General features: G+C 57.7%; 2 protein-coding genes across 16 annotated transcripts in view; one reads left to right on the plus strand and one right to left on the minus strand.

Annotated features, from left to right (window-relative positions):
* Nucleotides 1-1,089: 1,089 nt before the first annotated feature.
* Nucleotides 1,090-10,573, plus strand: LDLRAD2 (low density lipoprotein receptor class A domain containing 2). The gene is made up of 4 exons (XM_043574036.1): nucleotides 1,090-1,171; nucleotides 3,363-3,806; nucleotides 7,314-7,445; nucleotides 10,273-10,573. Exons 1-4 carry the CDS (start codon nucleotides 1,090-1,092, stop codon nucleotides 10,464-10,466), a joined length of 852 nt encoding a protein of 283 aa, XP_043429971.1. The 3' UTR covers nucleotides 10,467-10,573.
* A 1,525-nt stretch (nucleotides 10,574-12,098) lies between these two features.
* HSPG2 (heparan sulfate proteoglycan 2) overlaps nucleotides 12,099-26,500 on the minus strand; it is a 99,351-nt gene continuing 84,949 nt past the window's right edge. For 11 of the 15 annotated variants that reach the window (XM_043574024.1, XM_043574019.1, XM_043574026.1 and 8 more), the window contains 29 exons: nucleotides 26,159-26,293; nucleotides 25,726-25,907; nucleotides 24,954-25,149; nucleotides 24,518-24,697; nucleotides 23,955-24,215; nucleotides 23,598-23,802; nucleotides 22,972-23,069; nucleotides 21,800-22,066; nucleotides 21,169-21,278; nucleotides 20,815-20,962; nucleotides 20,616-20,732; nucleotides 20,239-20,256; nucleotides 19,850-19,961; nucleotides 19,038-19,182; nucleotides 18,850-18,949; nucleotides 18,601-18,710; nucleotides 18,368-18,476; nucleotides 17,666-17,764; nucleotides 17,090-17,311; nucleotides 16,586-16,830; nucleotides 16,067-16,238; nucleotides 15,853-15,975; nucleotides 15,691-15,747; nucleotides 13,620-13,695; nucleotides 13,455-13,533; nucleotides 13,238-13,308; nucleotides 12,979-13,062; nucleotides 12,524-12,627; nucleotides 12,099-12,374 (listed from right to left, as the gene is read on the minus strand). In XM_043574024.1, coding sequence (XP_043429959.1) covers nucleotides 12,202-12,374; nucleotides 12,524-12,627; nucleotides 12,979-13,062; nucleotides 13,238-13,308; nucleotides 13,455-13,533; nucleotides 13,620-13,695; nucleotides 15,691-15,747; nucleotides 15,853-15,975; nucleotides 16,067-16,238; nucleotides 16,586-16,830; nucleotides 17,090-17,311; nucleotides 17,666-17,764; nucleotides 18,368-18,476; nucleotides 18,601-18,710; nucleotides 18,850-18,949; nucleotides 19,038-19,182; nucleotides 19,850-19,961; nucleotides 20,239-20,256; nucleotides 20,616-20,732; nucleotides 20,815-20,962; nucleotides 21,169-21,278; nucleotides 21,800-22,066; nucleotides 22,972-23,069; nucleotides 23,598-23,802; nucleotides 23,955-24,215; nucleotides 24,518-24,697; nucleotides 24,954-25,149; nucleotides 25,726-25,907; nucleotides 26,159-26,293 — 3,998 coding nt within the window. In that variant the 3' untranslated portion in view covers nucleotides 12,099-12,201. The remainder of the gene's footprint in view (nucleotides 12,375-12,523; nucleotides 12,628-12,978; nucleotides 13,063-13,237; nucleotides 13,309-13,454; nucleotides 13,534-13,619; nucleotides 13,696-15,690; nucleotides 15,748-15,852; nucleotides 15,976-16,066; nucleotides 16,239-16,585; nucleotides 16,831-17,089; nucleotides 17,312-17,665; nucleotides 17,765-18,367; nucleotides 18,477-18,600; nucleotides 18,711-18,849; nucleotides 18,950-19,037; nucleotides 19,183-19,849; nucleotides 19,962-20,238; nucleotides 20,257-20,615; nucleotides 20,733-20,814; nucleotides 20,963-21,168; nucleotides 21,279-21,799; nucleotides 22,067-22,971; nucleotides 23,070-23,597; nucleotides 23,803-23,954; nucleotides 24,216-24,517; nucleotides 24,698-24,953; nucleotides 25,150-25,725; nucleotides 25,908-26,158; nucleotides 26,294-26,500) is intronic. The other 4 variants (XM_043574028.1, XM_043574027.1, XM_043574023.1 and 1 more) reach the window with 1 other exon arrangement.

Genomic DNA, 26,500 nt, shown 5'->3' on the forward strand with positions numbered 1-26,500 from the left:
TGTTCTGAAAAAACTTGTTGTTTTTCTTTAAGAGTTTATTTTTAAGTAATCTCTACACCCAACATGGGGCTCAAATCTACAATCCTGAGATCAAGAGTCACATATTCTATTGACTGAGCCAGCCAGGCGCCCCATGAAAAGAACCGTTCTAATGACAAGTTTTGGAAAAACCTGAAATGGTCCAAGCTCTTTCTTTAACACCTGGGGAAGTTAAACCCAGCAAAAGGGAAATCATATGCGCAATACTACCCACCTATTCTTATTTCCTGGATTCCTGCTCTGCGCCAGGCGCTGTGCTATGTATGTCCTAGGGCTTCAGAGATCAACAAGACCCTTGTAGAACACAATTTTAGTCGGGGGCCAATGGATTACATACACGAGATATAAGTAAGCCAAATAATTCAAGGGAGTGCTGAGATAATAAAGGTGGGGAGATGTGACTGAGTGATAAGGAGGGAGAACACTAATTCAGATTGAGAGCTGGTCTAGGAAGTGTGGTCTCAGGAGGGGACATCTGAGCTGACACGTGAGTGACCTGAAGAAGCCAGCCATGGAATGCTATGGCAGAAGAGCATTCCAGGTGGGAGGAAACTGCGAGTGCAAAGGCCCTGAGGTAGAAATACTTTTTGGTAATAGAATGAACTCCTTCATCATTTGCTGCCTTTTTAGAGCCCTCAGAGTGGCCCTTGGATGTCCTGGGCTTCTCTCAAGCTCGGCCCTAAGATGCCGACTTGTCCAGAGAGCAGTAGGTCTCTGAGGCTGTGGGTGCCCCTCCCAGAAGCCTTGTGGCTGAACCGGATCTGAGTTTCCTGGTTCCCATCTGGCATGGGGTAAGCAGACATCTTCCCCGCCTTCTTTCCCCAGGCTCCAGCCTCAGCCCCAAATCTCCATGGCAACTCCGGACACAATCCTGATCTGAAGAAGGATCTAGAGCACAAAGATCACTGTGAAGGGACCAGAGAGCTGGTGGACTTACCTCCCCTTGCTCCTCGTGTCCTGCCAGCCAGGTCCCCACAACCTGGTCTCCCCAAAGACCCCAAACCGAAGATTCTGCAGGTCTGCCCCACTGCTGGGCACAGCAGGGCCTGGATGAAGGCCTGTCTCCCGCGGCTGCCCCAAAGGCTGCTCCTGTTGGGGGCAGCTGCCCTGGCTGCATCTGCTCTGGAGACAGGTGAGCATGAGGGGCCTTGGCTCAGGCGGGCAGGAGATGTGGGTCCTACTACCCTTAGAGACTGTATTTCCTCAAGATGGGCTGGGACCCCTTGACTTGGAGGAGGTTGGGAACCCCTGTGCCTGGTCTTGCTTAGTACCCCCCAAGTCCACCCCAAATCCCTCCGGAAGCCTGGAACTCCAAATCACCAGAAGCAGGGGTCTGGGGTGCGTGTGTGTGGGGGGGGGCAATGGACAACACCATGGGCTTTGAGGTCAGACACCCTGTGTTCACACTCTCACGCCTCTTCTCACATTTCCACCCCTGAGATCACTGTTTCACCTCTCACTGTCTGCAGCAGTAAAATGGGAATAAGGGCCCCTTAAGGGACTTTTATTATTGTGCATATGAGATAAATGTGCGAGACACTTAGCGCCTGGCACATAGAAAACACTCAATTCACTCACTCTTGAAAACTCCCTCCTCTCCTGCGTGCCTCCGGGGCACGTCCTGGCTTTACTAGGTCCCCGCAGATTTGAGAAAATGCTCCCATATCCTGAGGCCTGCTGGTGAATTGCTTCCCCAAAGACCCACGTCCTGGCTGGTCCTCAAGACCCACTCATGCCCCTGCCATGCACCAGAAAAGCCACCTCCTCTTCTCTATCGTTGCAAAAACTCAGAGCTAGTTTGATTATTTACGCATTATCTCATTTAATCCTCACAACAACTCTGTACCAATGAGGATGTTTTGGGATGTAAGTAAACAGATACCAAACTAATGCCCTTAGAAGGACATTTATTATTTCACTCATGGGGCCATAGATAATTCCAGAAATGGTTAATTTAGCAGCTCAACCGTGTCAGTGATGCTGCAGAATTCTCATGACCTCATCTTTGCAAAAATGGCTGCTGCAGCGCTGGCCATTGCATTCTCAGTCAACCACTTTCACAAGCAGGAAGAAAGAGGGTCCTCATCACACAGCTCTCCCTTTTCTTTTCCTTTTTTTTCTTTTTTTAATGTTTATTTATTTCTGAGAGAAAGAGAGAGACAGAGCGAGAGTGGGGGGAGGGGCAGAGAGAGAGAGAGACGCAGAATCTGAAGCAGGCTCCAGGTTCCGAGCTGTCAGCACAGAGCCCAACGTGGGGGGTTCAAACCCACGAACCATGAGATCACGACCTGGGCCGAAGTCAGACGCTTAACCAACTGAGTCACCCAGGTGCCCCTTTCTTCTTCTTTTTGTTTAATCAGAGAGGAAATCCTTTCTCAGGATCCCTCAGCAAACCTTCAATCTCATTGGCCAGAATCAGGTCACATACCAATCCCTAAACCCTGCAAATAGAATTAGGATCACAAAACCTGGTTTAGGCCAATGGCCAGGAAGGCTGGTACGTTGCTCCCTGGCAGCTGAGAGATACTAAGATTCTTCTAGCAAGGAGCAACAGGAAAAGTCTGTGTCTGCTCCCTCCTCCAATAAGATGCAAATTATAGCTAACATGGGTGACACTCAAATGCCAAGCACTGTCCTGAGCACCGAATGCTTACATGTCCACAGTCCTTTAGTTTCAACTGCAAACTATGAAAAGCTCTGAAAACTGAAATTCCTTCTTAACTAATTTACTGGGACTTCCTGACTTGAACCGACAGGGGGCTGTTTCTTGTCTTCATTTGCCCTGCTTAGGGTTATGTATCCCTACACCTGCTCTAGCAAATGCGTTTGATCACGGAGGTCAATATCCTCCATATACACCACCGTATCTTTCTAAACTCTGGAAAATTCTGAAATGAATCCTAGAGTTTTTGAATAAGAAATTGAGGGGGGCGCCTGGGTGGCTCAGCTGGTTAAACTCACATCATGATCTCACAGTTCTTGATTTCCAGCCCTGCGTCGTCGGGCTCTGCACTGACAGCTCGGAGCCTGGAGCCTGCTTCGGATTCTGTGTCTCCCTTTCTCTCTGCCCCTCCCCTGCTCGTGCTCTCTCTCTCAAAATAAACAAACTACAAAAAAAAAAAAAAAAAAAAAAAGAATAAGAGCTTGAGGACCTGAATTTAATTATTTAATCCTCACAAAAATTCTGAGATTGCGCAATCATTCCATTTTACCGATGAGGAAACGGAAGTTCAGAGAGGGTGAGTGACTTACTTGGGGGTCACACAGCGGGCAGGGCTCAAAACCAGGTCGCGCGGTTCCCGAATCCGTGCTTTTCCCTGCAGCCGACCTGGTGGACCTCTGCGGGCAGACGTGGCAGGGGGACGGGCTGCTGCTGCGCTCGCACGCCGCCTCGCGCAGGTTCTACTTCGTGGCCCCGGACACCGACTGCGGGCTCTGGATGCGGGCGGCGGCCCCCGGCGACAGGATCCGCTTCCAGTTCCGCTTCTTCCTGGTCTACAGCTTGGCCGCGGCGCCGCGGGCGCCCCCGGGGCCTCCGGCGCCCAACGCCTCCTCCCCGGAGCCCGCCGACCCGTGCGCCCCCGGGTCCTACCTGCAGTTCTACGAGGGCCCGCCGGGGGCGCCCCGGGCGCTGGGGGCCCCTCTCTGCGGCCTGACCATCCCCGCCCCGGTGGCGTCCTCCGGGCCCTTCCTGGGCCTCCGCCTGCTCACCAGAGGCCGCCAGCCCCGCGTGGACTTCGTGGGCGAAGTCACCTCTTTCCGGTTGGGTGGGTTGGGGCTGTGGGCCGGGACCCGGACCTCCAAGCTGGGGGCAGCTGAGGGCGGCGGGGGAGGGCTACCGGGGCAGCACGCGCGGCGCTAGAAGATGAGGGCGGGGCCTAGGAGCAGGGCGGGGCCCAGGAGCAGGGCGGGGCCTAGGGGGTGGGGTGGGGAGGGGGACTGGCGGCTGGGCTCGCGTCTGCACCGTAAGGGGGGCTCCAGACCCAAAGAGCCACCCCAGAAATCTGACTTCCAGGGACTTGTGCAGCAGACCTCCTACCAGCCCCTGACACACACACACACACACACACACACACACTCTGACCCGCTCATAATTCTCACTCCCATAGGGCTCCCATACTCTCCCACATCCCACACCTCACACCCACACTCGCATACCCTGCACACTCATTCACTTGACCCACACGCATACGCCTTACGCCCAACACCCACACTCACGCACCCTGCACACTCACAACATTCACACGACCCCCACCCCTCACACCCAACACCCACATTCTCACTCATTGTACGTGTGCATATAACCCACAACTTTGCACTCGTTTACACACCTCACCCACCCACGTGCCTCACATGCTGCACACTCACACATGTGGTTCCCCTCATACACACCTCACACACACAGTACCACTTTGCACGCTTAGATATGACTCACTCACATGCTCTCAAGTTCACACAAGGCTCCTGTGTCCTGGGTCAGCGCTTCAGATGATTGCAGAGGGGCCGAGTTAGGACTCTCGTGACTGAGTGACAGCCGCTTAAGCAAGGAAAGGGAACTGATCTTAATTAATAGTAATTTGTTAAGCATTGCCTTTGCCCCTTGCATGCCAGATCTCTTTCTCCCGGCAACACCATGCCCGTCTTCTTGTCCTCATGTTTATGGATGGGAAACGGGCCCGGGGAAGTTAAGGCAAGTGCCCAGGTCTCCCTGCTCACACACGGAGCGGTGGGGCTTTATGGCTAGAGTACGTCCTCTTGCTCAAACTGAATTCAAGACCTTAGTCCCGACAGGCCGCTTCGGATCGGAGACACTCACTTACGTCGCAGCAGAGGCTGTGTCCAGTGATGGTGAGCAGGTGAATTGCCAAAACTCAGGATTCCAAAACCACAGAGAAGCTTTACTGCCAATTCTGGCAAAATATCCAGGCTGGAGGATTGATTGATTTTCAAAGGTTTTTTGTTTTTTGTTTCTTAGTTTATTTATTTATTTATTTTGAGAGACAGAGAGACAGAGAGACAGAGAATCCCAAGCAGGCTCTGCGCTGTCAGTACAGAGCCTGACGGGGGGCTCGAACTCACACACCATGAGATCATGACCCGAGCCCAAACCAAGAGTCAGTGAGCCACCCAGATGCCCCCAGGTTGGAGGATGAAACATGGGATGTGAGCGCTTTGAGTAAAGAGTGTGGCGGTCTCTGAGGGCCTGTGCAGGTTCACCGAGAACTTGACCTCTGTGTGCTAGGCTCTGGAGGGCCTGTAACACCGAGCTGGTAGGGGGGTATCCCCAGGCCCACCTCCTTCTTCCCTGGCCTTATGCCTGGTCTGATTTTGGATTTTAAATTCTCTCTCTCTTCCCCATTAGAGTTTCTGGCTCTGGGAGGAACTATATGAAATTTGCACTCTGGTTTTTTTTTAATGTTCATTTATTTCTGAGAGAGAGAGTGGGGGTGGGGACAGAGAGAGGGGGACAGAGAATCTGAAACAGGCTCTGTGCTGACAACAAAGAGCCCGATGCAGGGCTTGAACTCATGAGCCTTGAGATCATGACTTGAGCCGAAGTTGGACGCGCTGAAATTTGTACTCTAAATCCTCAGGGACAAGACCGGTGGTGCCTGGGGTCCCCTTTCTGGCTCCTGTAGACTGTAGCATGCCCAGGGGCCTATGACGTTTTGTAAACAGCAGTCACTGGCTGGTTGAGAATTAACCTCTCACTTCTCCCTTTCTCCCTGTGACCTTGCCTTCTTGCAAGATGCAACTGTCAGCCAAGGACCCAGGAATGTTGCCGCTGCTCATTGGACTCCCAAAAGCAGGTGGCAGTGGTGAAGCCTTATCACAGCTTTGGCTTCCTTAGATCAGTCTTGTCATCTGAATGAAGAAAGGCTCATTGCACATCTTCAGGCCACACATGCAGTCCCAGTCACTCACGCCTGCAGGCACACCCTATCGGGTTCATGCATACACTCTTACACTGACCTCACCCATACACAACCGCACTATTTGTGTTTTCTTTTATATTCACTCTTACATCTACTATCTATCTATATATTATTCACCATTTGTAGATGAAAAAAGCCCAACTCAACTTTGTTTAGCCTAAGGAGAATGGTGGGGGGGCTATAACCAGGATATTAAGGCGTTGGTTCAGGTGTAGCTGGATCCAGCAGTTTAAGTAATGGCACCTGGGTTCGGTCTCTTCTCTGTCTTTGCCTTGTGGGAGTCTGTTTGGCCTCCATCTCAGGCAGCTTCTCTTTGTTTTTGTTTTTTTTTTTAATTTTTTTTTCAACGTTTTTATTTATTTTTGGGACAGAGAGAGACAGAGCATGAACGGGGGAGGGGCAGAGAGAGAGGGAGACACAGAATCGGAAACAGGCTCCAGGCTCTGAGCCATCAGCTCAGAGCCCGATGCGGGGCTCGAACTCACGGACCGCGAGATCGTGACCTGGCTGAAGTCGGACGCTTAACCGACTGCGCCACCCAGGTGCCCCAGGCAGCTTCTCTTTGTACATGGCAGCAAGATGACCGTGTAGCTCCAAGTCCATGGTCACCATTACAGCTCTAACTTCAATGAAATAGCGAGCATCTTTTCTTAATGGTTCTAGCAAAAGTTCCAGGGCCAAATCGGATTAGTCGTGTGAATCATGTGTCCATTCCCATGGCCAGAAAATGGAATGCTCTGATTCCCACGCCCATCCCTGAGCCGTGGTGCTGGTCAGTCCCACCTGAACCAGCTTTTCTTCACAAAATGGGATGCTGGGTGAGCCAACCTCTCTGCACACCCCATGCATCGAACCATACAATTCATCCCCATACATACACGTTTGCCGGGACGACGCAGGCTATGTGCACTCACATGTGCAGACACATCTGCACACCCTCTGTGTCCCACAGTGTTTATGAGCATGGGACGGAGTTCCTACTCTGCTACTTAGATACGGGCTGTGTCGCCTCGGTCACATGACCTAGCCTCCCTGGGCCTGTCTTCTCATTCCTAAAATGGGGTTCATAACAGTGTTTCTCCCACGGGGTTATTGTGAAAAGCTGATGGGCTGGGGTGTGAGTGGGGTACTTAGAACCACGCCCGCCATGCAATGGGGACTCGATAAATGTTAGCCGTCGGCATCGTCCCTGTGACCGGACACCTGTCTCCCATGAAACGCCCACCCATGCTCTCTCCTGCTCGAAGCTCCCACGTCCCCTCACTGCAGGGCTGCACATCCCTTTGAGTCATGGGCTGCCTCAGGGTCCTCACCTCCTGCCTCCCCTCTTGGCCCCAGGATCCTGTGGTGCCTACTTCCGCTGTCGGACCGGCAGGTGCATCCCGTGGAGCCTGGTGTGCGATCGCTGGGGTGTGGACAACTGTGGCGATGGTAGTGACCAGGCATCCTGGCCACCGGCCGACTGCAGAGGTCAGTCATGGGTGCGGCCCAGGCCCCACTGACAGCTAGGAGGGGAGCGGGGCTGACTGCCCTTCCCTGGGGCAGGGCATCAGCGGGGAGGTGGGAGGCAGGGGCATGGCAGGAGAGAATAAGGTGAAGCACAGTAGTGAGGAATCTGTGTAGACGGGACGACCTGAGGATCAGAGCAAGTGAGGGCCGGAATGATGCTGGAGAGGATCTAATTCAGCTGCTTCCAAAATCCAGCTACTTAGTGGTGGAAGCTTCTCCTAAGTGTAATTTCATGCAGAGGCCCAAGCCTCAAAAGGAGAGATGCTCTATTTAACTGGACATGGAGGCCCAGGCCCTGGCTGACTGATGTTTCACCAAGGGACCTGAGTTGGACCTTCAAGACTTACTTTGGAAACCACGGATCCAGTCTGACTCACACATTTTATGTATGGGGAAACTGAGGCCTGGGGAGGAGAAATGACTTGCACAAAGTCATAGAGTCAGGGAGTAACATAACCAGGAATGAGCTCTGTAGACAAAGCAGGGACCAAAATAGATCACTCAGGAAGATCCTTCCTGCAAATCTAAGATGCCGCCTCCTGCAAACAGGGCTGGCATGTCCCGTTGAACAGGTTGTTTACTGCAAAATGCCACTTAGCTGAAGGGTGAAGGCCAGCTTCCCAGGACCCCACGCACTTACCTGCCAGGCCACTCCTCAGTCTACTTTGCAGGTTCACCATTATCTGCCTGACACTCTGTGCTTTGTGCCCGAGGCCCCATTCCTATACCCTCCTTTCCTCCAGCCTCTCCATGCCCATTCCTCTGGTGCTCTCCTTTATGTGACATTGCCATCTGGACTCGTCTTTGAACTCTAGTGACACACCGACCTCCCTACTCAATCTCTCCATGTGGCTGTGTAGGTGGCATCTCAAACTAACTTGCCCCAAACTGAACACCTGATGCACAGCCCTCCCCCATCCTGCTCTTCACCGACGTCCCCTGCTCACCAAAACTGCTGTCACCTTCCCTCCTTTCCTCTCAGCCCATAACCAAGCCATCCACATCATCAGAATGTGATGTTCTGCTCGGGATGAGACTGGAGTTATGGGTCACTGGCAGGAAGACCCCGGGCCAAGTGTTCTGTTCATCACCCCGTATCCAAAGCACATACTGCCAGCACCAGGTGGTGTTTGTAAGGTTTCTCCACTGTTACCTTTGCTGCCTCCCCTCTCTGTAGTGTCCTCTTTGGAAGAAGTCACCCCGTGGGTTGCACACCTTGGAGTGGGGAGTGAACTCCCCGCCAGAGGGGCCTTTGAAAACAGCCCACGTTACTCCAGCGCTCAGAACCCTCCACACGCCTCATCTGTCAGCAGAAGCAAAGCCCTGCAAAGCCCACAGTCGCTGTTCCTTTTGTCCTGTGGCTCCTCTGGCCCTTCCCCACCTCCCTTTTCCTTCCTCCCCGCCTCCACGCAGCCCCCGGTTCCCTTCCTGTCCTGCCTTCTGGCCTGGGCTGAGCTGTCACTGCCCTGAACCTTGTTTTCGGGGGTTTACCTTGGCCTCCTGTGGGTTTCTACTTAAGTATCTTAGTGAGTTCCTTCCTGGCCCCTTTATTTAACATAGCACCCTCTGTCCACCGACAGGTGAATGGATGAATACAATAGGACACGTCTGCACAACGGAGTATTCTTCCGTCCTAAAAAGGAAGGAGATTCAGACACATGCACGAACATACAACACAGGAATGAACCTTGAGGACACTGTGTGAAATGAAATAAGCCCATGTGAAAGGATAAATACCAGGATTCCACTTACACGAGGCACCCTGAGTAGCCAGATTGTACACGCAGAAAGAATGGTGGTTGTCAGGGGCTGGAGGGAGGGGGATGGGGAGTCAGCGTTCCCGTGGGGACAGAGTTGCAGTTTTGCACCGTCTGGAGATGGTGGTGATGGTCGGACAACCATGTGAATGTGCTAACGCCACTGAACTGTATGCTTAAAAATGGCTAAAATGGTTCATTGTGGTATATATTTCACCACAGTGAAAAAGGAAAGAACGCTGACCCTAGCCAACCTGCCCTGTCCCTTTTCCCTCTTACTGTCTCCACAGCACCTCTCCATGTGACATGACAGAATTTGTGTTCCATCTCGGCACCCTAAACCGGGTTTGTCCATTTCACACACTGCCGGTTCCTCCTGTCCCCAGGGCAACGCCTGGGGGGCAGTAGATGCTCAAGAAATAGTAGTCAAATGAGTGGAAGAATGGCCCTCTCTCTGCCTCAGTTTCCTTATCCGTAACATGGGGATGATAAACCTAAGGTCTCAGAATTGTCATGAACCAAGTGAAATACTTCAGGTAAAGAGCTCAGCGCCTAGTACAGCGCTTGGTGCCCAGAAAATGCTCAAAAAAATTTTTTTAACATTTATTCATATTTGAGAGACAGAGAGAGAACATGAGTGGGGGAAGGGCAGAGAGAGAGGGAGATATAGACTCCAAAGCAGGCCCCAGGCTCTGAGCTGTCAGCACAGAGCCCTATGTGGGGCTCAAACTCACGGACTGAGAGATCATGACCTGAGCCAAAGTCAGCAGCTTAACCGACTGAGCGAGCCACTTGAGCTCCCTGATACACCCTCTTTCTTGGGAAGTGGCTCCATCCGTCAACCCCAGGCGCTGGAGCTCCAGTCCTCCCCATCACTGCTCTGTGATCTAGACAAGCTACTTAACCTGTCTGTGCACTTCCCCTATCTGTAAAATGGAAATACTAATAGTAACGAGAGGTTTAGGGAGGATTCAGTGAGACCAAGTCGAGTCCTCAAAAGTTCTCTGTTACTCTATCATTTCCCGCTGCAGGTCCCTCTCTGGTGCCCAGCCAGGCGAGGGTTACAGATGGCCATACCTCCCAGCCCCTGACGCCCTCCCCAGCTCTCAGGTCTGCAGGCCCCCTCCAGATGGCGGCCGAGAGGAGCCCCCTGGCAGGCCGGGCCCTCGAAGAGGGGGTTACAGCAGCTCCGCCGGGAGGTATGCAGCTCTTGGTTCCCACCTGATCCCATTCCTCCCACCAAGGTCACACTTGTCCCTCTCTAGGTGACAGGGATAGGGCAGCAGGCCCAGGCTGAAGCCTGAGTGGACTCTCCCTTTCCTTCTGCAGGTCCCCGGCTCCGGGGCGTGGCACCGGTCCCTTCGCTGGTCCTAGCCTCCACTGGCCTCCTTGTGGGCCTCGCCTGGTGCTGCTGCTTCTCCAGCTGGCTGGCCTGGCGGGCTGGTGCCCGTGGCCTCTGTCCCAGCTGCACCATCTGCCACACGTGTCCTGGCCAGGTGGCTCCTGGGGGGCCGCAGCCGAGCAGGCCGACCTTCCAGGGGCAGGGAGGACGTCCCTAGAGGCTGTGGCTTCAGAGAAAAGAGAGCCGGCTCTGGGGTCAGACAGACCTAGGGTTCTACCCCATCCCCAGGAGGGCCGTCTGACCTTGGGCAGGTTGCCTAACCCTCAGACTCAGGCTGCTCCTCTGGAAAACGGGAGGATTCCTGCCTCACATGGTTGTTGTGAGGAGCTATCGGCGGGCCCTCTGCTGGATCCGTGAAGGGCAAGGAGCAGGGGGGCCTCACTCCCCTGAAGCCGCTTCGCTCCACTCCCAGACCTCACCTGCCCGGCTTTGCCCCACCCCGGCCCACCCTCGGGTGCCACCGAGTCAAGCCCTAGTCAGAGGCGCAGCAGACCGCTCTGGCGGGGATAGCACCGTTTATTAAGAAAGGTCAAGACACAGACCACAGGAGGGTCCCTTCTAGGACACAGAGGCCAGGTGTCCTGACCCCACATCTGTGGACTGCTGGAGGGGAGGGCACGTGCTCCCATTTGGGCCCTCAGGCCTCCACAGACGGGGCAGGGCTGTCGTGTCCCCTTCTTGTCCCTCCCAGCCATGAGTCCCGGCATCCCCCACACAAGGCACTAAGTCTTTTCAACCACCAATGCCCTCCTCCCCCCATGTCCCCTGGGCCTTCACTTCCAGATCAGTGGGGGGATGTGGCCTGCTGTGGGCGGGGAGACCCTCTCAGTGCTGGGTTCTGCCCATAGCAGCTCCTGGTGAGAGTTGGGGTGGACTTTCCCTTGCAGCCCCTGAGGGCGGGGGCCCTGGGCAGGTGTCGGGTGTTGGGGGCGGGGGGGGGGGGTCCAGGAGGACTCGGTGGGAGGGGGAGGCTGCCGGGGCAGGTGGCCCGGCTGGCCAGGAGGAGGTGGAGGGGGCTGAGACACGGGCCGGCAGGGGGTGGGGTTGCCTGCCCAGGAGTGAGCTGCCTTTTGTTCCACAGTTGGCACTAAAGAGCTTTCCCCGCCCGGAGGCGGGTGGCAAAGGCAATTGCGATGCCCCCCGCCCCAGGCAGCTGGTGAGGCACCAGCTGGAGGCCGCGGTTGGCTCTTGTAGGACTGGGGGGCTGCCCGAGGGCTGCAGAACTGGACGGCCTGGCTCTACTTGGGGGCGGGGCTCTATTGGTGGTGACAGTTCTGAGCCCAACCGGCCACGGTGTCTGACCCCAAGTCCTGGTGGTCCTCTGAGGCACCAGCTCCCATCCAACCTGCCCTACCTGCCAGCCTGCGGCTCTGCCCAGGTGTGTTTGTGCGTGGGGGGTGGTGTGCCCACCCTCCAGGCCGGCCCAGGGCAATAGCAGCAAAGCGTGGCATTGCCTCAGTTCCTTACAAAATATTCATAATAATAATATTAATAACAATATACTCGACGTCGCGGGGCTGGGATGCTGCCCGGGAGTCCGTGTGGGGCGGGCGGCTGCCTACGAGGGGCAGGGGCGCGTGCTGGCCCCCGCCTGGGCGCGGTGCTCCAGGTCCAGCGGCTGTGGGGGCGGGGCGCCAGGCCGGGCAGAGTGCAGCACCAGGTTCTTGATACAGCCGGTGATGCCCGTGGAGAACCTGCCCCCGGTCAGCGTGCTCACGTCGGGAGCTCCACCTTCGGGGATGAGAGGCGACGGGGCTTGTCAGCTCCGGGAGCCCGGCGGGGGGCGGGGGGGGGGGGCTGCAGGCTCTAGCTCTGCAGGAGCCCTATTCCCTCCCTGGCCCTGAGCAGGGTGCCCTAGGCCTCGCCCAGCCCGGACTTACCGATGTAGATGCTGCCCTTGGTGTTGACGGCCACGTTAGGGCCTGGGGACTGGCCACTGACCAGCTCCTCGCCGTCCACCTGGATGGAGCCTCTCCGGCCCTCTCTGTGGTGAACGGGGGGCAGGCTCCTCACCACCAGTTCCAAGTCCCCTCCCTGCCTGCCCCCTGCTCAGAGCTCTTTCCTTTCCGCACTGGATGAGATCCGGCCCCACAAACACAGCTTCCCAGCACCCCACCCGGCTTTCATTCATCCCTTAGGGTGCTTGCCTGCCACCCCCCGGGGAGTCCCGTCCTGCCCTGGAAGTTTGTTCCGGCTCACGGGCCCTCCCCCGACCCTGGCTTCAAGTTCTGTCTCCCAGAGCTCAAAGCTTGCCTCCCTGCACACGGTGGGCGGTGTCCCGTCCCAGTCTAGAACCCCGCGCCCCTCACCCTCGTGCCCAGGTGGACTCCCTTACCGCAGTGCCGTCACCCGATGCCACTCGCCATCATTGATGGGGTCCTCGGAGACAAGGCGGGCCTCCCCGCTGCCCAGCTGGTAGCTGTGGTCACACAGGCCCAAGACAGTGTGAGCTGGGGCAGGCGGTGGTGGTGTGTGTGGCTGGGGTGCCGTGGGCCGCAGCTTCTCGTGGGAGGAGCCGTAGCACCGAGCAGAGGGTCACTGAGGGGGTGAGGGAGGCCAGGGAGGGGGAGGAAGGGCCAGGTGCCCGCACCCACCTGAAGACAAGGTGCCCGTCCTGAAGCCCGAGACTGATGAAGTCCTTGCCGCGGCCGGCCTCTCCCACATCCTGCCCGGGAAGCACAGGGTCACTGGGGTTCCCAGCCTGGAGAGCCAAGGCCCCTGACGGCGGTGGCCTTCACCCTCCTCCTCTCACGGCCCTGCCTGCCAGGAGGCTGAGAACCCTGTGACCCCGGGCCAGATGCCCACACTCACCACGCCCTGCCAGAGCAGGAGGCCATTGGCCATGCTCGTCCGAACCTCCAGCTCGATGGTCTCTGGCACCTCGGGCAGGCTGGGAGTGGAGACGCGGGTGAGGGGGAAGTCCCAGATTCCTGTTCCCCTCCCTGGACCCACAGGCTCCCCTAACACCCATCTCACCTCCTGGAGAAAACATGGCCGGGGAGAGCTAGGAAGCCGTCATCGTGGAAATAGGCTCCGTACTGCCCAGGGGCATCTGCGGGACAACGTGGGGCTGGTGAGACACCTGCCGGCCTGCGTGGAGCGGCCACCGACCACATGGGCTCCAGGACCCCCACCTCCACCCATGTGTGCGCTACAATGGGGGCCCTGAACCTGCAGTCTCTGGAGACCCCAGGGGGCTGTGAACAGAAGTCAGGGGCCTGTGAACTTGGATGGGGAAGCCCTGTAGCTCTACCTTCGCTCACTTCTCACTGAAATGTAGCAATTCCGTCCCGTATCCGTGTAGGCAGCAAACCGAAGGAGCCGCAGTGGGACCTGTGATGTGTCACTAGCAGACACCCTTACTGCATTTCAGTGGTTACAAATATTTCAGAACGTTGTCTATGCTTGTTGAAACTGCGGTAGCTGTCGGGACCACCCCCAGGTCTTGTTATTTAATGTGTTACTCAAGAAGCGCCTGTGTTACAAATCTGAAAGTTCTAAGTATTTTGATAACCTTATTTCAGTACAATTGGTTTGTTCTGAAATCCTATGCGTTTTGTTTTATGTGGTCAGTAGGGTCCAGATAGGGTGACCAGTCGTCCCTATTTGCGGAGTCCTGTCCTGCTTTTAGCTCTGAAAGTCCACATCCCGAGAGACCCCTTAGTCCTGAGCAAGCCGGGACAGCTGGTCACCTAGGTCAGTGGCACACAAAAGGTTCAGGATCTTTGCGTTCCCTCCTTCTTGCAGGTGGGAAGACAGGCTCAGGCGGGCGAGTGACGTGCCCAGGAAGTGGGAAGCCTGCTTTGGACCCTTTTGGCCCCAACGTCCATGCTGGGTGGGGCTCCAGCATCCCTAGCCCCACCCTCTCAGACGCATCCCCACAGGCCAGCGCTGGTCCCTGAGGGCCTATGAGGGTGGGGGACACTTTGCCACCCTCTGCCGAACGATGATAACAGCTAACATTTACCAAGCACCTACTGCGTCCCAGTTGCTGTGCCAGGAGCTTCACGGCCAGCTGCAAGCACCATTTCATTTCAATGGATCTCTGTAACAATCCTAGGACTTCGACATGATGCTAACAATGCTAACATTCTGTCCCCACCGCGGACCAGACATTGTTCTCAGCATTTTACATACACTAGATAATTTTACCTGACACAAAGTTTTATCCAACCCTTGTGGGAGGATGTTACTTCTCTTTATTTTGCATATACAGAAACTGAGGCACAGAAAGGTTGAGTGACTCACCCGAAGTTACACAGCTAGGAGGTGGCAGGGCTAAGATTTGAATCCAGGCAGGCTGGCTTCTGAGCATGCTCTTAGCCACTCTACTGCTACCTCTCCTATTATGTTAGTGACAGATAAGAAGATGGGTGTGGACTAAGCGGTTAGCCCAGGGTCTATGAACGGCCAATAAACACTGATTTTTTTTTTTTTTAATTATTATTGCTTTTAAATAGATTGTGGAGGGGCGCCTGGGTGGCTCAGTCGGTTGAGCGTCCAACTTCGGCTCGGGTCATGATCTCACGGTCTGTGAGTTCGAGCCCTGCGTCGGGCTCTGTGCTGACAGCTCAGAGCCTGGAGCCTGCTTCGGATTCTGTGTCTCCCTCTCTCTCTGACCCTCCCCCGTTCATGCTCTGTCTCTCTCTGTCTCAAAAATAAATAAACATTAAAAAAAAAATTAAAAAAAATAGATTGTGGAATCCTTGAGAATGAAGGTCTTGCCTTGTTCATCTTATATCTCCTGCTTCCAAAGCAAGGATGGGCACACGATAATTTGTTGACAGAATGCATGAACGTAGAGGAGAAAACTGGGGTCAGAGTGGCTCAAGGACCTGGCCCAGGTCACCTAGCCAGTAAGTACAGGGCAGGACCCGGCTCTGTGTTGCTGTGCTCTTTTGTGTTCTGTCCCTCTGTGCCCAGTGAGCCTCCCACATGCTTGTCCTGCTTATAGGCCAGAATTGAGGGTGTGGGGTACCCGGAAGAGGGGCTGAGAGACCGGAAGCCAGGGAAGAGCCAAGCCTCTCTGGCCACAGGAAATACATACCGTTGCCCCCGCTGCCTTCCAGATGCCAATCAGACTCGGCTGTGCCTTGTCCAGAGCCTACGAGGAAAGGCGGGGTGCAGTCGGTGAGCACAGACACTGTGGGTGCCACGTCCAGCCCCAGAGGGCCCCAAGAGGGAGGTGGGGAGAGGCCAGGACAGTTACCTTGTTGGCAGCGTGGGCCAGAGAAGCCGGGGGGACAGAGGCAGCGGGTGCCCTGGCAGACGCCCCCGTGCAGACAGGGCTCACGGAGCCGGCAGGGGTTCTCCTCGTGCTCACAGAGGTCTCCTGTGGGCCAGGGCGCAGTGAGCGGGCACGGGTGGGAGTGGCCGCGACCACCTCGTACCGCCCCCTGCTGGGACCTGCCGGGCTCCCACACCTTTGAAGCCATCGGGACACAGGCACTGGAACTCGTACTCGCCGGTAGGCATGCACGTGGCACGGTTCTGGCAAGGCTGGCGCTCACACGGGGAGCTGGTGTAGCACTGCCCGATGCCCCGGCTGCCCAGGAAGCTGTAGGTGAGGTCTAGCCGCTTCCCGTTCACTGACACCTGCAGGCACAGGGACGGGGAGGGGCTCTGGGCATGCAGGAGGCAGAGGCAAAGTGACCCAGGGGACAGCAGGGGACCCAAGCGGGAGCACGAGTGGTAAGGTGGGACTCTAGCGCAGGCGAGGGAGGAACCTAAGCCGAACGCCTCCTGTGCGCCAGGGACCGCCATCGGTGCAGTCACTGCTCCGTGAGGCCCTTCGCGGGAGGCATGATTGTCCCTGATCCACAGAGGAGGGAAGTGAGGCCCAAGGGGAAGCATCTGGGCTCGCTGCAGGCAGAGGGGCCCGTCTGCACCCTCCCCTCCCCTCCCCTCCCCTCCCCTCTTGTCCTCTGGAGGCCGCTCCTCACCTCGCCCACACAGCCACGGAAGTGAGCGCTAACGTTGGTGGCCGGGGGCAGACGCACGGAGGGCTCCACGCCGCCGAGGTAGAGGAGGGTGTGCAGGTTGAGGCCCTGGCTCTTGCCGGGCGAGGAGCGCAGCACGGGGCGTCTGCTGTTCACGCGCAGGCTGCCGTCCTTGTTGAGACGTTCCGCGGATACTCGGTGCCAGTGGCCCAGGGCCAGCGGCTCGGGGGTCCGCAGCACGGCCAGCCCTGGGGAGGACGCCAGGCAGGGATGGCATACGGGGAGCACCCCCCCTCCCCCCGCCCCTCACAGGGCCTGGGGTGGAATCCGCGAGAGATCTAGGGGACTTGCCTCGAGTCACACACAGAAGGAACGCGAATGAACAGGGGACTTGGATTGGTCTGACTCCTGAAGTGACTCCTCCAAGCCCCCATGGGGCTTGGGGAGCTGAGGGGGGCACAGCACTTGGCATCTAGAGCCCATCAGTGTTTCACGTCCGGTGCTCACCTGACCCTAGCTCATATCGGAACTCCAGGTGGCCGCCAACCATCGCCAGGGACACGAAGTCCTCCACAGGCCCGCTAGTCCCCCCGCTGAACAGCAGGATGCCGTCAGGCGCCAGCGGCTTGAACTCAATGTCCAGGCGCAGTTCATGGTGCGTGTTGGTGAGGGCGGGCAGTGCCAGGTAGGAGCCAGTGCCCGACATGGAGGGGGTGGTCACCGTCACACCTGCAGCAGCCACAGCTCAGCCGGGGGCAGTGGGGATACTGGCGCCCTTGCCTGCCCCCCTCCAGACCCAGGGGCTCAGGACCAATTGGGTCACAGCTGCAGCACAGGAGCGCCAGACCGTGGGCCCTGCAGACCAGCCTGGAAGAATCTCCGGTAAGAGTGGGGGAGCTTCGGGGACCCTCATGCAAGTGACTCAGACTGGGCAGAGGCTTGGTTGGCCAGGTGCCTTTGAGGCCCTATGGCTCTGGAGTAATTTTATCAACCACAGGGCCCTTGGTGGCCTCAGAGTGTCCCTGCCCAGCTTCCCCCCATCCTTCTGGGATTCCCTGGGGTCTCGGGTCTGGCTCCACTCACCTTCCTCACATCTCATCCCTGAGCGGCCCAGATGGCAGCGACAGGTGTAGCCTCGACCGTCAGGCCGGTTCACACAGGTGGCGTCGGGCCCACAGGCCTCTGGGGGACACAGGGACCGGCAGGGAGGCATTGAACTGGCCTGGGAGAGGGTGGGGTCCTGATGCCAAAGCCCCAGCTATTGCACCCAGGGGGCCTTGGCTAGCCTGGGAGGGCTGCCTCCGAGACCGGGCAGGAGGAGTGGATTACAGCTGGGGTAAAGGGGGGGGGGGTGCTGAGAAGGCTGGACAGGGGACACATGAGGGGGGCAGTGAATGAGTGAGTGTGGTGTTCTTGAAGGACTGTACCTGGTGACAGTGCAGGGGCGGTGGGACCGAGGGGGCAGGTAACGGGGTGTGTGCCTTGGTGGGAGACGGGAAGGTGGTAGGTGCCCGGGGTGGTGAGGGGCTGAGGGGAGCGCCCAGGAGCCGTGATGGGGGCAGGATGGGTGGTTGGGGGTGAGAACTCGGGGAGCAGAGATGGGTGCAGAGTGGGTACTGGGGTGGCAGAGACGAAGTCAGGATCTAGGAGGAGGGGCGAGTACCTGGACGAGTGACAGAGGGTCACTAAGTACAGCTAGCAGTGGGGCGGGTGGGTCTGGAGGGGCGGCAACGGGCGGAGGCCAGCACCCAGGGGTGGCAGCGACTGGAAGGGTGGGTCACACACCTGGGTGGCAGTGCAGGGCCTGGGAGTGCTCACAGCGGCTCCCGGTGAAGCCAGCCGGGCAGATGCACACGTAGCTGCTGCTCTCTGAATCCTGACATTGGCCCCCGTTCTGCGAAGTTGCCCCCAGAAGTCAGGCCAGGAACATCCTGCCTCTCCCCCGCTTCCCACGGGGGTCTGCCTCGGCCGCGGGCAGCGGCAGGGGCAGCTAGGTGGTGAGTGCGGGGTGGGGTTACCTGGCAGGGCCGGTCCCGACAGGTGGGGCAGTGGGAGATGCCGTGCGCCGTAAGGTTGAGGTCGTGGAAGATGATCTCCTCGCCCTGGATGCGCAGCTCCCGGACACAGCCTGGGCAGCAGCAGGCACAGTGAGAAGGGCGGCAGTGCCAGCCCAGCCCGTACCCTGTAGGGCTCTTCGGGGCTCCCGTGGGCTCTGCCCACCGGCCAGCTGAGGCTCGGCCAGGGACGGAGGCGGGGACGGGACTCACCTACGAAGCCGCCGCTCAGCCCCGCCTTGGGGATGGCGCCGTAGTCGGGGTAGCCACCCAGGTAGAGCTCCTCGTTTAGGTCCAGGCCCTGGAACTTGCCCTGGGCAGTGGAGAAGTCAGGGATGGTGAAGAGGGGCTGGGCAGAGGTGGGGAGGGGGCCGGAAACGGGGGGACCGGTGGGGCCTCACCTGAGAGGTCCCGTTGACCGGGGCCAGGCCGCCCACAATCAGGGAGCCCTGGGTAAGGCTGCGCAGCAGGGTCACGGTGTGGAACTGGCCCAGTGCCAGCGGAGTGGGGTGGCGGATGGTGGCCATGCCTGAGCCTGCGTCAAACCTGCTCCACCGAGTGGGGCCGGGCAGGAGGAAAGCACCTTAAGCGGCTTGTCAGAAGGGCTGGGTGGTGGGCCCAGCCTGGGCAGAGGTGATGTCACTATTTCCTGCAGTTCTGATCTAGTTCCTGTCCCTGCCCTGTCCTTCCGCCCTATCACCCACCCCTAGCTCGCCACACCCCTGCCCCTTCCTCAGGTCTTCTCCTTGCTCCGCCTCCCCAGAGCTTATCTGGAGCAGCCCCTGGGGCGCCAGCTGCCCTCAACCTTACACCTTGTTGCTCTCCCTTTATGGCTGGGTCTTCCCCAGCTAGAATATATCTTCCCCCGAGGGCCAGAATGTGGTCTGTCCGTGTCCGTGCCTGGCACCATGTTCAGCAAATAGCTACCGAGTGATGAATGAATGAGCCTGGTCTGCAGGAGTCCCACCGGGTAAAGACATGCTCAGCATCACTGAGCATTTCTGCCGCAGTTTTGGGCAAGTCTGAGGCTGCTTCCTCCTCTGCTTGGTCGACACACTGTGTCCACTCGAGCAGATCAGGTGGTCACCGAAGGTAATGGCCACATCTCCTCCCTCCTCCTTCGTCCAACTCACTCCAGGGTGGTGTGTGCCTGACCAAAGCCCACAGTCCCCCAGCCCCCTTCCCCTGTAAATGGGAAGGGTGAGGGTCTCACCGGAACTCAGGCCTTCCACCCACGAGGCCGAAGGAGATGAAGTCAGGCTGCCTGTTGGCCAGGTTGGTGGGGCTCCCTGGGATCCGCTTCTGCCCATTATACAGCAGCATCCCTGGGAGGGCACAGCCATGTAAGGCCCTCCCTCCAGCTCCCCAGCTATGGGCTCCCTGTCTGCCCAGCCCCAGGGGTGAGTGACCCCAGCCTGTGACCCTTCACTCTTTAGCTCCCATCCCTCCCTCTGTACGGACATCCCGTGCAGCCGGGGCCTTCCCGCTGTCTCCGGATGTGCCCTATACAGAGACTGGCTCAGAGCCCCTACAAAGAAATAGAGTTTGCTTCACTCACACTGGAGGGCCTACCTGAAGGAGGAGAGGAAGGCAGAGACTCACCCGAGTAGAGAAGGAGGCCTGGATAGTGAAAGTCAGAGACCCGTAGGAGATGGAGAAGAGAGAGAGAGAGAGAGAGAGAGGAGGAAAGGCTGAGAAATGGAGACAAAAGAGGGAAGGAGGAGGAGAGGCAGAACAGGAGGCCAGGACAGGAGGATGGGTGGGGGTGAGGCCATGGCAGAGGTAGGAGGTACTGCGGAGTAGGGGATGGAGACAGGAGGAGGCACGAGAGAGGGCCCAGAGGCCAGGCCAGGGGGTCCCAGGACAGGGATCTGAGGGAGGTGGGTAGGACTGGGGGCCACCAGGGCTCAGACAGTAATGGTGGTTACTCCAAGAGATCCCTGCCCCAGGCCCCCCAAAGCAGCCCCTCTCCTGCTCACCATCGGCTGAGTCAGGACGGAAGGTGATCTTGATCTCGAACTTCCTGTAGGCATCTTTGATGGTGGGCAGTGGCAGGAAGGAGTGGGGGGTCTGTGTGAAATAGGGTACCACCCGCTCTGCGGGCAGAGAATGTAGCTAGAGACACTGCCCAGCAGGCAGCGGGCAGGGCACTGCCTGGTCCAGAGGGTGTTGTCTTACCCGGCACCTGCAGATGGGCAAAGGCTTTGACCTTGCCCTGGTGATTAGTAGCAGTGCAGACGTAAGTGCCTGCGTCCTGAGGTCGGACCGAGGGCAGCAGCAGCATGGTGTTCTCCACGCGGCTGTCAGGTGGCAGGTTACCGTCCAGCTGCAAATGTACCCACACTTGGGACCCTGGCCTTGGCCCACACCTCCACGGGCTCTGTCTCCCATCTTGCCTCAGGCCCACCCTCAGACACTGGGCTCGTACTCTGTGCCAAGCCTGGGCCTGGGCCTGGGCCTGCGGGCACTGAGATGGTGAAGGCCTGACCTTGCCCCTCAGGCATGCCTGGTCGTCCCCTGCCCAGCATTTACCTTGCTCCAGGTGATCTTGGGAGTGGGGTAGCCAGAGACCATGCAGGGGAAGGCGGCTGCAGAACCAGCAGGCACACGGACCTCTGGGGGCGTGGAGATCTGGGGCAAGGCTAAGAGCGGGCAAGGAGACACAGGCCATCAACATGATGACAGCCGCCACTAGAGAGCCCAGCCTGTGTCCGGACTCATTTCATCCTCACTCTAGCCCCTGAAGGGAGGCGCTGTGTTCCCATTTTACAGGTGAGGCTCACTGGGCAGTCAGGGCTCAGGGGCAGGTCCACTTGGTTCCACAGCCCGACAGTCTTCAACACACCCCGGCAGAAAGTGGTGCAGCCCTCTGGGGACTTGAGACGGGGGTACCAGGGCAGCTTGCATCAGTAAGTCTGGGGGCAAGTCATAGGGTTTGGGGTGAAAAGGAGCTGCCTCTGAAGACAACACAGATTTGTGTCTGCCCTGCACCCACTGCCCTTTTTCACTCTCTTTTACGTCTGTTTTGTGCTCACGTCGTCACTGCCATCGGACCGGGCTGTGGGTCTCTGTGGTCAGAGCAGGTGCTCCAGTGGGTGAGGACTACATATCTGTTTCCCTCCTCCTGCCCCCTGTCGCCGGGGAGGTCCCTGCCGGCCTTCACCTTGCACGAGCAGCAGCACGTGGGACTGGGTGGTGCCAGCGGCGTTGGTGGCCGTGCAGCGGTACTGCCCCGCATCGGCCAGCTCCACGTGGGCGATCCTGACGATGCCCCCGCTCTGCACGATGCCAGGCCGCAGGCGCCCCCCGACTTTGCTCCATGTCACCTGAGGCTTGGGGTCACCCAGGGCCAGGCACTCGAACTCCACGGCATGGCCGACCACCACGGTCTGCACGGAGGTCCGAATGTTGATGAGCACCGAGGGCAGGGCTGGGGGGGCAGGGAGCAAAGGTAGAGTGAGAGTGAGGCCAGCCTGCTGCAGGCTTGGCCCGAGGAGGTGAACACCGGGGCCCTTGGCAGCCACCCCTTTCTTCATTGGCTTTCTCGCACATCCACTCATGCACACACTCACTCGTTTGCCCTTGTTTACAGGGTTACGCATTTGCGTGTCTGCTGTCATTTTTCATTGGCTGGTCTGAGCACCCACCACTCCATCCATCTCCCTTCTTCCCTCCCTTGCAGTATTTGTTAGGCCCCCTTATGGTATGCTAGACACAAGCAAGAAACAATCGAATAATTCTCTTTATTCATAGACATTTCAGGGGCTTCCCGGGGAATATAGTCCCTGTGCCCCTCATTTCTGTTGTAGGCTTTTAAAAAAATTCGTTAATGTTTATCATTATTATTATTATTTTAATTTTTTTAAGACGTTTATTCATTTTTGAGAGACAGAGACAAAGCACAAGTCGGGGAGGGGCAGAGAGAGAGGGAGACACAGAATCCGAAGCAGGCTCCAGGCTCCGAGCACAGAGCCCGACGTGGGGCTCAAACTCATGAATGCAAGACCATGACCTGAGCTGAAGTTGGACACTTAACTGACTGAGCCACCCAGGCTCCCCAATGTTTATTAGTTTTGAGAGAGACAGAGAGAGAGAGAGAGAGAGAGAGAGAGAGAGAGAGAGAGAGAGAGAATAAGCAGAGGAGGGGAGAGAGAAAGGGAGACACAGAATCCGAAGCAGGCTCCAGGCTCTGAGTGCTCAGCACAGAGCCTGACATGGGGCTCGAACCCACGAGCCGTGAGATCATGACCTGAGCCGAAGTCAGATGCTCAACTGACTGAGCCACCCAGGCGCCCTACTATCCTCTGCTCTTAGGAGAGGAAGCTATCATCTTACCTTGGACAACCAGCTGGGCACTGGCCTGGGCCTGTCCCCATGGTCCATAGGCCTGGCAAACATATGTCCCTTGGCAGCTCTGGTCCAAGTTCTGGATTCTGCAAAGAAAAAATAATAAGACATCAGTGAATACAAACAATTGATAAGAATGCTTTGCAATGGCACGTGAGTTCAAAGCCATTGGAGATTAGCACATGGCGTAAGCTTCTGGTCTCTCGCTAACCACGTGAGGTAGGTAGTAGGTAAGTGAGGCAGACAGGCAGGCAGGTAGATGTCACCACATCCATTTTAGGCCAAGACCTTACGGTCAGAGCTCAAGAGCACACAGAGTAGCAGAGCTGAGATCTGGGTCATGTGTATACATCTGGCCTCAGAGACTGTTCTCTTTCCCCTAATAATAAGGATGCAAATATGAGTTCCTGTTTACTGAAGACCTTTCCCATGCTTTAGATAATGTCATTTGGTCCCATGTAAGTCATTGTACGGCTGAGGACATTCAGGCTCAGAGAATGAAAGTGACTTGCCTGAGGATGCTGTTTCATGCTGAGCCCCACAGGACAGGTATCCTAACAGCCCCCGTGTGTACCTTGGTGCTCAAGTTCAGTATGGCCTCTCCCCCGACTCACCGGAGCACCCCATCCTGCACACTGTGGCCAGGAGGCAGCTGACCCCCTTCCTTGACCCAACGGAGCTGGGTGCCCTGGTCACTAGGCACGGCACAGTGGAACTCGACGCTGGCCCCTACGCTCTTGGTCTCCAGCTGAGGTGTGACCTGAACGGTGGGCGCGGATCCTGCTGGGATGGCGGTGGCCGGGACAGAGCCAGAGGGGCCTGTGGGGACATGCACGGGGTTGTGTGTGTGTGTGTGTCACTCCTGACGCCTCCACCTCCCAGGACCCAAAAACCTCCATCCTAACATTCAAGGGATGCTCTTTTCCCAGGAGCCCCTTCTGCCCAGCCTGGTCCAGGGCTGCCCCCCTCACCTTGAACGAGCACCTGGGCGAAGGCCTCAGCCGAGCCCACCTTGTTGGTGACCCGGCAACGGTAGTGGCCTGAGTCCTCGGGGGCCGCGGGCTCAAAGCGCAGCATCTCGTTCCTGGCAGTCGCCCTCCCAGGGAGGCTGCCACCCACACGGCTCCACTGGAAGGTGAGTGGGGGTGTCCCATGCGCCAGGCACTGGATCTGCACCATCTCTCCTGCCCGCACCGAAGCGTGCTCCGGGACTGTGGTGGCATACGGTGGGCCTGGGGTGGGGGATGGATAGGTCGGGGCAGGGGAGAGCAGCGGTCAGGATGTGAGCGGGTGTTGGACCCAGGTGACTTGCCAAAGGGCCAGGGAAGCTGCTTGGTGAAGCAGAGGACTGGGGATGAAGGAAGCGAGGGTCCCAGGAGGGGATGCGGGTAGCAGGCTAGGGCAGGTTCTGGGGGCCTGAGCTGCACGGGGCCCTCTCGATGGCGTTCCTGGGGCCCTGTCCAGGGTGTAGCCTGGCTCAGGGCTCCATACAGGGCAGAGAGGACAGCCCAATGAGGGCGGATGAGCTCCTTACTCTCCACATGCAGGGCGATGGTGGCCTCGGCATGCCCGGTAGGGCTGGTGGCGTTGCAGATGTACTGGCCTGAGTCCTGCTGGGCCACCCGGGGGATGATCAGTGTGTCACCTTCCAGCCGGTGCTGCCAGGGCAGTGGGGAGCGCAGCTTGGACCAGTGGATGGTGGGCGTGGGGCTGCCTGTGGAGTGGAAGACCACAGGGGTCACTGGGCTCACCCCTAGGGATGAGCTGGGGGTGAGGCTGGTGAGGAAGCGACCGGGTGATCCCGTCCCTTCACGGGAGTCACTGAGTGGGCATTTCAGCCATCACTGGGTGATGCCAGCAGCAGCAAATTCCCCTCCCTGGGTACGATAACATCTCCAGATGTCTTGTGTCTACAGTTCAGGCCCCAGGGCAGCACTGCCCTCTGTACTGTGTGCCAGCCCTGTCCATACCTGTGGCTGAGCAGCGCAGGGTGGCTGTGTGTCCAGCCTCTACAGTCAGCTCGGCTTCTTCAACTTGAACCTGGGGGGCCCCTGGGGCCACAGTGCCTGTGTCCACAATCACCTCCACCCGCTTCTGTGCTGTGCCTAGTGCATTCCGAGCCAGGCATACGTAGGTGCCTGCATCCGATGGTTTAGCTGATGAAATCTGGAAGAAAGCAAGGATGCTGGTTATGTGGGCACTGATAGGCACCTTGGCGTCAGCCCCCAGCTCTGGCTTGCTCTTCCCTCTTCCCTCGACTTTTAGTTCTCCTGTTCGACTAGCACCTTGAGGACTCATACTCAAACATCTATCCCATTAGTCCATCCATCCACTTGTCCATGAACCCACCTATCCATCCCCTATCCACCCACCCACCTACCTATCCACCCGCTCACTGACCCATCCACACACGCATCCACTTTACATCCATTCACCCACCCATCTACCTAACCATCCACCCATCTACCCACCCATCCACCCATCTACCCACCTACCCACCCATCCATCCATCCTTCCAGCCATTCTTTCTTCCTTCCCTTCTTTTCCTTTCTTTCTCCTGACCATCTTCCAATCTACCCACCAACCACTTATCTCATGCCCCCCCCCCTTCTCTCTCCATCCATTCATCACCCAACTTCCCATTTACTACTCTTTCCTCCAAGCATCTGTTCAAGGATGAGCCCTGACTGGGCCTCAGACCCAGAGATGAAATGGCCCTGGCCAGGGGAAGATTCGCCTCACCTGCAACACCGTATGGCTGTCCACGACCCCATACATCCGCTGTTCTAGGTTGGTGGGGGCGCCAATCCGGGTCCAGTGAGCCGAAGAGCGGGGCTCCCCAGCACTGACACATTCCAGGGTGATGGACTTTCCTACCTTCACCCGCACGGGACCCTCAGGGAGCACAGACACAGTAGGGGGCCCTGTCCAGAGGAAGGACATCACTGTTACTCATGCAGGGCTTTGCCCACCACATGCACTGTCACAGCCCCTGTCTTAGTAGCGGCCAGGTGGGCACTATTCTACACCAATGTGGAGAACAGGAGGCTCCGAGAGGGAGAATGCCTGAGAGGGAGGGGCATTGGCAGAAGCAGAATTTAAACTTAGGAGGTTGTGAGCTCAGAATCAGGGCCAGAAACAGGAAGGCAGAGCCCCGGGGGTAGACACCACTCACCGTGCACACTGAGGTTGACGACACTTTGGGCCACGCCGTAGGCGTTGGAGGCCACGCAGCGGTAAGCACCGTGGTTGCTGGGTCGGGTGCCCACGATGGTGATGATGGAGCCGTTGGGGCTGATGTGGACATTGTCTGTGGGGTCGGCATTGGGCAGGGCATGGTCAGTGAGGTCGTCTTCATGCCTTGGTGCTGCCAGTGGGTGTAGCTCTGCCCCACGTCCCCGACCCCTCCAGCCTGGGTGTATATGACTCACAGGGTCCCAGGTGGAAGATGGAAGAGTCCTTGGAGACTACCGGGTCCAGCCCCTTCACCATCCAGATGGAGACGGTGAGGCCCCAG

Source organism: Prionailurus bengalensis, chromosome C1 (genome assembly GCF_016509475.1).
Source record: "Prionailurus bengalensis isolate Pbe53 chromosome C1, Fcat_Pben_1.1_paternal_pri, whole genome shotgun sequence".
Taxonomy (NCBI): domain Eukaryota; kingdom Metazoa; phylum Chordata; class Mammalia; order Carnivora; family Felidae; genus Prionailurus; species Prionailurus bengalensis.